Source organism: Diaphorina citri, unplaced genomic scaffold (genome assembly GCF_000475195.1).
Source record: "Diaphorina citri unplaced genomic scaffold, Diaci psyllid genome assembly version 1.1 scaffold1045, whole genome shotgun sequence".
Lineage (NCBI taxonomy): Eukaryota > Metazoa > Arthropoda > Insecta > Hemiptera > Psyllidae > Diaphorina > Diaphorina citri.
This window is the reverse complement of record NW_007378475.1, coordinates 1-8,745: the sequence shown is the minus strand read 5'-3', so window position 1 is coordinate 8,745 and position 8,745 is coordinate 1. Positions and strand designations below refer to the sequence as shown.

Below are 8,745 nucleotides of genomic sequence, written 5' to 3'. Positions count from 1 at the left end.
GAACAGATACCAAGCCTCGAGTTTTTTTTTTTAATCTCATTCTGGCCAAATTTGGATTTCAACTAATCAACTTTTACTTTTAAACAATATGTCACTCGAGGAAGAAATGAGAATATTTACGAGTTAAATACCTATGTAATGGGTAATGGGCAAGTAGGTAACTAAATAAAAAATCATCTCTCTATTTTTGTATGTGGAGTGAAAGGGATAAGACAAAATAATGTACTAGTAGCGCTATCTGTGAGCACGAAGGTAAAGTTTCTTCAACTTTGTGCTTTTTTGAAGAACATATTTTTGACGCGTTACTCGCTCAGCCATCAGTGTCGTAGTACACACAGGCCTGGCATTGACGTACCTAGTTCGAAGTAAATACTAGGGTGTCTGTGCCTGTGCTAGGTGGTACCTAATAATTTTATTTGACCTAAATTTTCAAAATTTTAAGGATTTTTCTGGGATTTGTGTTTGACTTACAGGGAATCGAACACGATAGTCAATATGTCGGTGAGTAAATCTTCCTCTGAGTGCTCCGATTGCTGGGGAGAACGAGAGTGTACGAGTTGGGAGAGACAGCATTTGGAACCTGAACCTAACCTGTAACCAAAAACGGACTGAATTAAAATTGGGTACTAGTAGATATCTAGATTATCCAGTTCTTTTTCCAAGAGATTAGATAGAGGTAATTGAAGAGAGGACAGGATAGGAAAAAGTCTGACGTTCCGAGGAGGAATCTTATTAGGCCAGCCACTCACTATCAGACCTGACAGGTATACTTGATCAGGTCCACTTGTCAGGTCTACCGGATACCTGATAGCACACACACACTATCAGGCAGACCTAACCTGCGGACCTGATCAGGTGTACCTGTAAGGTCTACCTGATAGTGAGTGGCTGGCCTTAATTGTTTCGCATAAGTTTCCCGCTGAATCGATCCTGCAAGCTAGCTCTTACAAGTCAGAAAAATGGGCCAACATTACTTACAACTGAGCCACATGCTGCATACTTTGGTGGATTTCGCGCCGCTCGCGCTGTTTTGGTTTGGTGTACTTCTTGTAGAAGATCTCCTCAGGATGTTGGGGTAGGCGAAATCCGAAATCTAATTCGTGTAGCGTGTTTAGGAGTGGAAAGGTGACTGCGGTTTGACGTAAGAGTGTGAGCGTCATCTGCGGAAGAAAACGAAAGAAAAGTTATCGAGATCATTACATTGTTCATTGTGATTTGTGCTTTAAACTCTAAATCTAAAAGATACAAAATAATCTTATATTATAAGAACAAGATCCATTCACTCATTCACAGTTCACATTTCATAGTTCACACACTGATCGCTCTATCTCGAGAACGGTTATCGATGGTATAACGGTGTTCATTACGCTCTAAAAAATCCAACATTTTTAGGGGGGAAAAATTCAGATTATTATTGACGGTAAAACCACAAGAACAAAGAACTTGTGGCTCCCTGGATATTGGATAATGGCTATAACACTTTGAATCACCTGTTCCCAATGGACCACTAAAGTGGGCAATAGCGTGCAGCCGACTTTTCTGGCCCAACTCTGGCCCCAAGACCTTATTTAGACTGCGGAAGTAAAGTGACTTTTCAGTCTCGTTTCGGCAGTACAAACAGGGTATATATTCTATTCGATTCTAAGTAATAATAATTAGAAAAGATTCACTCACCGTAAAGCTGGATTTGTCAGGGAAATGAAGATATCGTTTCTGTCTCTGGTGTAACATCACTGAGTTTCCAAATTCGACCAACACAACACAAATCAAAATCCAGATAGTCCGAACTTTTATGCACGACTTCATGGGAAATGGTCTATTATGAACCTTATTTATTTTTCATGTACCTTATTTATTTTTTATGTACCTTATTTATTTTGACGTTTTATCTCATGGTAAGTAGGTATTAGGAATAAAGGTAGGTATGATGTGCAAACTTGATCAGATTAGGAATATTTCTCTCCTACAGAAATCGCAAAATGACTTTTGAAGGGGAAATAAATTTGAAAATTTGAACACTCAAGTTAACAGGTAGATATTTCAAATCAAATGGAAATATTTTACGACAGTACTGATGAGGTCTACTTTTATCAATCAGTAGGTAGATGGTGTAGATCAGTATGTAAATTTTAAGAACAAATAGGTAGATTGTTATTTTGTATCTGTTTGTTCTTAAAATTAGTCCAATAGGCGAAGCTATCACTTTCTTATGGAATATAACTTTCTCATCTGATTATCAGAATTTGGTTAGAGCGATAGCGGTCTGTCTCATTTTAGTGTCGATGTCGTAAAGATCTTCAGATTCTTCAGGAAAAGGGGAATAAGGTAACAATCTCATCTGATGATCAGAATTTGGGTAGAGCGATAGCGAGAGATTAGAGTCGATGTAAAGATCTTCAGATTCTTCAGGAAAAGGGGAATAAGGTAACAAATAAATAACAGAAAAATAATAACAAAATAAATAAATATCTACTCATAATATTAAGCTATACATTTAACCTTACTTAACATATCCTAATGGATTCTTATTGGTAAATCCGGACCCTTATTTAGAAATAAGTCCAAAGATCCTCACGGTTCTTAGGATTCATATCTAAAAAGTGATAAATCTAATGGATCTTCATGTAGGACTTGCTGTCAATATTGATCTTCTGAAACTTCTCAATCTCTTGCTGTCGGATGAAATAGGTGGTGATGAGACCTTTGCCTTTGATGAAAGTTCTACCTCTCAGCTCACACGTAACGCCATGATCTTCAAGAATATCGCACGTCTTCTCGGTCACCTGAAATAAACCAATGACCAGTAATGATAGCCCGTTGATTGCACCAGTTCTCAATGGATCACTGAAGTTAAGCAACGTTGCGCTTGGTTTATATCCTGATGGGTGACCATACCACTGAAAATTTGGTCATTCGCGTGTTGTTGCCTTTCCCCAATCCTACTCTACTGGATAAGGTTAATGTGAGGAGGCGGATAGCTTGTAGCCGAAGGGAAAGTAAAAACCCCTTCTCTAAAATCATTAGCAGCTAGACTAACAGTTATACGGTCAGCAACGTTAGGCCCTTGGAAAAAAAACTCCTTAAATTATTTCGCTTAGATATTTAGGGAGATGGGGGTCTGGCTGAGGGTCTAAGCAGATAGTAGATCAGCGTCTAGCTAGGGGACCATAAACGGGGAGTAGACTAGTCCAAATTTTCTCAACTTTGCCTCTGTGCCGTGTGCATCCCACTCGGAAAATTTTGTTTAGCCAAAAGCAGTTGGCCTCAAAGCGATCACTCTTAAAGCTGATTGAGAGGCCGACGACAAACGCCGACCCCATCTGAACGTGGGAAAAGGCGAAGGCGAAGAAGAAGAAGAAGAAGAAGAAGAAGAAGAAGAAGAAGAAGAAGAAGAAGAAGAAGAAGCAAGTATAGTTGTATAGTCCCTAAGTACTCATATGTAGGTTACAATACATACTAAATTTTCTCATTTCTTGAATTAGCAGAGTTAGCACAGGAGTACAGTATCATTAGTGTATGGCACATTGCATATCTAGTGAGATATGCAATGATACGGCGATATGATATATACGGCGGTCATACAAAAATTGATGTACTCTGGTCAAAGAAACTGATACAGTCTGTTACCTATACATACTAACATACATAGTTATACCTTTACCATACCTTAAAATCAACAAAAAGGTATGTGTTTCGTCTTCAGGTACATATAACGTTCTTATTTTAACATAGATTCCTAGTTTTTCCCTAATTTTTAGGCTTTTTAGGTTTTCCTTTAGAGGAAAATATTTTCCTCTTCAGTACAAAATCAGTCTTGCACGCTTTCCCTTTGGAGCCTTTAGACCACATGAACTTTTTCGGCTTCAATTTCGCCTCGAACTTTTTATCGGCTTTGAAAAATTGTCCTTTTCCTTTGGCCTGATCCCCATCTCCATCACAGTGATTCTTGTTTTCTTGATCCTTATTCGGATCTTTAGTTTCCTTCAGGAGAGGAGAATATTTGCTACTGAAATATTTCCTGTGTAAATCATTCACTAGGCGATTCTTCATAGTGTCGAAATATGTGGGAATATTTGTTCCAAGTGCTGAATAGGAGGTTTGACTATTGAATTGTCTTGTGAATATGTTACTTGTTAAATTTGGTGCTGTCAATGTAGGAAACCAATCTCCTTGGATAAACATGTTCTTGTTCGTTAAACTTTGGGCGTATTTCGGCCTGTCGACCTTTTGGACACTTGAACTTTGACAATCATGACATATTGTGGATAAATCACCATGGTCTCCGTGAGTTACTGAGTTTTGAATTGTTCGCCATCCACAGAGAGAATGCTGCCCTGAACATAACCGTAGCAATCTTGTCCACATGCTCACAAGTTTGGAACAAATAATGGTGTTTTGTGCGAAATGCATTGCATATCTCAAACATATCTACAAAAGGCTAGACATATCTCAAAATGCTAGTTGCTAGATAAAACCAAGGAACTTTGAGGTCTTGCGTTGATCCAACACCTAAATGAGGAGTAATCAGTAGATGGTATACCTAAGTCTTTGTCCTCTTCTTCGTCTTCTTCTTTCGCTTTGCCATTTTCCCCACTTTCATTTGGGGTCAACGTTTCCCTCCTTAAACCTCCCCCTCCACAATCCTCTATCCACTGCCTCCTCTTCTCTCCCACCCTCTCTCTCTCTCCTCTCTTCTCTCTCTCTCTTCTCTCTCTCTCCTTTTTGTCTATTTATTCTCATTTCTTTCGATTTCAGAACATGGGCAGATGTGAAAGACGTGAATCCAATATGCCTCACGTTTGAGCATTGGAGATGGGAGTATCTATTCCTGCAGCTTCCAGATCCCCTGTTCAAGTTCTATGTGGCAGGAGGCCTAGCCGTTCTTATCTGTATGTTCCTCATTCAGAGGTTTACCTTGTCGCAGTAAGTGAGACATGTTTCCTTGGGTCATTGAGGTGTGTCCAAACATATTCGACCGGCCGTCGATAGACGAGGTGAATCTATATTGTCGAGACAGTATGGACGGGTCAGTCGACCTTTAGTGTAGAACTTTAGACAAAGTTGACCCAGGGGTAAAGTTCTCAACTATCCTATAGGCCAAACCGCTTGACTACACTAGACCACCTCCAGTGTGAGAGGTGTCTGTATCATAAGGTTTAGTCGCACGACTACGCTTCCACTTGGTTTTGGTCATTGATTGGTCGGAACTTAGCCATTGATTGCTTGGAATTTTGTTTTCAGCCGAGCTGTACCTGAATGTATCCCGACCTTATCGAGAGCTTTATTACGAGCAATATGACAGTGTGTCTGTAATGTTTGCCACCCTGGTCGAATCCCATGATACCGCCCCTGCTAGCACTCTGGTCAGCCTGGAGATTTTGAACCAGATCATCTGTGACTTTGACAAGGTAAGGTGAATCTTTAAGCCTTACAATGACAAACTTACTAGCTGAACATAATAAATTATTCTTCATCATCCCTGTAAGTACTTCTGTACTAGCTTCTTGGGGAATTTGAAGTTCTTTAAAGCCAACGGCGGTAGCACATTGAATACACTAGTTCTTAATGGATCATTAATGTTAAGCTACGTTGTGTGCTGTTGAAATCCGGGTGCGTGACCATCTAGGAACATCATACTCGGGTTAGGTGAGATTAATGTGAGTAGGCGTTCAGGTTCTCCCCGAAGGTGGGTGAAAACCTCAACATGAAAGACCCTAGAAGTTATACAGTGACGTTAAAACTCTGTAATGAAAGATAAGAAGATCTATCTAAAGCTTACGCCAAACGGTCAAATTCTCGTCTGAAAACCAGGAGTTTGCTGACTCTATAATCTTACTAATGTACCTGATATTTTCTATCCCTCAGATTCTGTTCGTACCTAAAGCATCGCGAGTGGAGAAGATCAAAGTGGCGGGCTGGACATATTTGGCGGCCTGCGGAGGTGAATCTTTAAGCCTTACAATGACAAACTTACTAGCTTAACATAATTATTCTTCATCATCCCTGTAAGTAGGTACTTCTGTACTTTTAGTAAGTACTTTTGTAAGTACTTCTGTACTAGCTTCTTGGGGAATTTGAAGTTCTTTAAAGCCAACGGCGGTAGCACATTGAATGCACTAGTTCTTAATGGATCATTAAAGTTAAGCTACGTTGTGTGCTGTTGAAATCCGGGTGCGTGACCATCTAGGAACATCGTACTTGGGTTAGGTGAGATTGTGAGTAGGCGTTCAGGTTCTCCCCGAAGGTGGGTGAAAACCTCAACATGAAAGACCTTAGAAGTTATACAGTGACGTTAAATCTCTGCAATGAAAGATAAGAAGATCTATCTAAAGCTTACGCAAAACGGTCAAATTCTCGTCTGAAAACCAGGAGTTTGCTGACTCTATAATCTTACTAATGTACCTGATATGAAGTATGAACGGTCTTTTCTATCCCTCAGATTCTGTTCGTACCTAAAGCATCGCGAGTGGAGAAGATCAAAGTGGCGGGCTGGACATATTTGGCGGCCTGCGGTCTAGAGCCGTCCGTGCGGTCCGCTAGCGGCGAAGACAACACGCATCCGCTGGTCATGATGACATGCTTTGCCGCCAATATGTTGCGGGTGTTGCGGAAGTTCAATGCCGCCAATAATCACACGTTCAAATTGAGAATAGGTAAGGAGTTTTTTGGTTTATAAAAACTCGTGAAGTGGTTTACAGAATAAGGCCTTTTTTTACTTTTCAAGGCCGCAGTCGCTCAACTTCTTGTAGTGCGGAGTTGCAAAATGCAGTCTGAAAATCCCTTCTGAAACCGCGCAAAATGAGAGAGTGATACAGAACTCTCACAATGGAGTCGCGCAGTTTATTACAGGTTAGGCAGCATCGTGCGACTCAAGGCTACTAAAAGTTGCGCGACTAGCGACTACGTTAAACGTAGTACGTTTACGTTTCCAATGTTCAAGAGCCCTAATTTCATTGTAATTGTAATAAGTGGGCAATGTTTTATTTGACTTCAATCATAATATCATAGGACTTCCAACTGCAACACTTCTCACTTCAACAATGCGACTCCGAGTGTAAGACAACGAGCACGAGAAAAAATAGCGGTGTTTACTGTCAAATTAATAGAGATGCGTAAAGAGTGAATGAGTTATAAAAAAGAACTACTCTTTTCGGTGGACTACTCGGTCAATGGGTCAAATCATACTTAAATTAATAGAGATGCGTAAACGTAAAGAGTGAATGAGTTATAAAAAAGAACTACCTACTCTTTTTGGTGGACTACTCGGTCAATGGGTCAAATCATACTAGGTGATATTCATTATTCAACTCACTATAGGTTTATTTACATGGAGTTGGGTTCTCACTCATTGAGTAGTCACTGAAAAGAGTACCTACCTAGTTCTTTTTTTCTAGCTCATGAATGGAAATGACTGAGGTAAAATAAATGCATTAAGCAGTGAAATTTTCTAATTCGAGGGAAAAAATTTCCCTGGTTGACGCGTTGACGGTAAGTAGAGATGTTAAATGAAAATCATCCACGAGAGAGAAAAAGAGTAAAAGAAAATACCTAAAATTTTGTTACCATATCGCTTATAGGTATTTTATCAATAATATTCATCTCGACGTCAGGCATAAGGCACATGATTCATTATTTCATACTGTATTGACTTTCTTTTTTTACTTTTCAAGTCCGCAGTCGTTCAACTTTTTGCAGTGCGGAGTCGCAAAATGCAGTCTGAAAATCCCCTCTGAAACCGCGCAAAATGAGAGAGTGATACAGAACTCTCACAATGGAGTCGCGCGGTTTATTACAGGATCGTGCGACTCAAGGCTACTAAAAGTTGCGCGACTAGCGACTACGTTTCCAATGTTCAAGAGCCCTAATTTCATTGTAATTGTAATAAGTGGGCAATGTTTTATTTGACTTCAATCATAATATCATAGGTACATGAGTAGGTTACATAGCAGTAGGTTTTTTTTTTTAAAAAAAAACCTACTGCTTTTTTTTAAAGAATTTTATTCGACTTCAATCATAATATCATAGGTATATGAGTAGGTTACAGAGCAGTAGGTTTTTTTTTTTTTTTTTTTTTTTTAAAAAAAAATATTCGATTCTACTATTGCAGGAATAGCACATGGTGCTGTGACGGCGGGAGTGGTAGGCTCTCAGAAACCCCTCTATGACATTTGGGGTGATGTGGTGAACTTGGCATCTCGTATGGACTCTACCGGACTTCCCAATGAAATTCAAGTAAGTGCATAGGTATACCTATCTATTTAGTTAAGGAATTAAGGAGAGTAACTGTATAACTGCCAAGGTTTTTGGTTTTTACCCTCCGTTCGGTGACAATATCCATCTACCTAAATTCTTCTTCTTCTTCTTCTTCTTCTTCTTCTTCTTCTTCTTCTTCTTCTTCTTCTTCTTCTTCTTCTTCTTCTTGGCGGGAGTGGTGGGCTCTCAGAAACCCCTCTATGACATTTGGGGTGATGTGGTGAACTTGGCATCCCGTATGGACTCTACCGGACTTCCCAATGAAATTCAAGTAAGTGCATAGGTATACCTATCTATTTAGATGCCTATTAAGAAGAGTAACTGTATAACTACCAAGGTTTTTGGTTTTTACCCTTCGTTCGGCGACAATATCTATCTACCTAAATATCTAAGCGAAATAATTTAAGGAGTTTTTTCCAAGGGCTATTTTTTTTATTATTATTATTTAAGGAGTTTATTTTATTATTATTATTATTATTATTATTATTATTA

At 39.3% G+C, this 8,745-nt stretch overlaps 1 protein-coding gene across 1 annotated transcript; it reads right to left on the bottom strand.

Moving 5' to 3' along the window:
- Window positions 1-467: 467 nt before the first annotated feature.
- LOC113469373 lies at window positions 468-1,799 on the bottom strand. The gene is made up of 3 exons (XM_026827012.1): window positions 1,675-1,799; window positions 979-1,160; window positions 468-591 (listed from the first exon to the last, which is right to left on the bottom strand). Exons 1-3 carry the CDS (start codon window positions 1,729-1,731, stop codon window positions 468-470), a joined length of 363 nt encoding a protein of 120 aa, XP_026682813.1. The 5' UTR covers window positions 1,732-1,799.
- Window positions 1,800-8,745: the final 6,946 nt, after the last annotated feature.

Bases quoted from the DNA above. Each gene is read 5' to 3' on its own strand.
- LOC113469373 (XM_026827012.1), bottom strand. From the start codon at position 1,731: ATGTTACACCAGAGACAGAAACGATATCTTCATTTCCCTGACAAATCC. The intron at 1,161-1,674 runs GTGAGTGAATCT...TTTCTTCCGCAG, and splicing joins CTGACAAATCCAGCTTTACG to ATGACGCTCACACTCTTACG. The intron at 592-978 runs GTAAGTAATGTT...TTTTGGTTACAG, and splicing joins ATGCAGCATGTGGCTCAGTT to GTTAGGTTCAGGTTCCAAAT.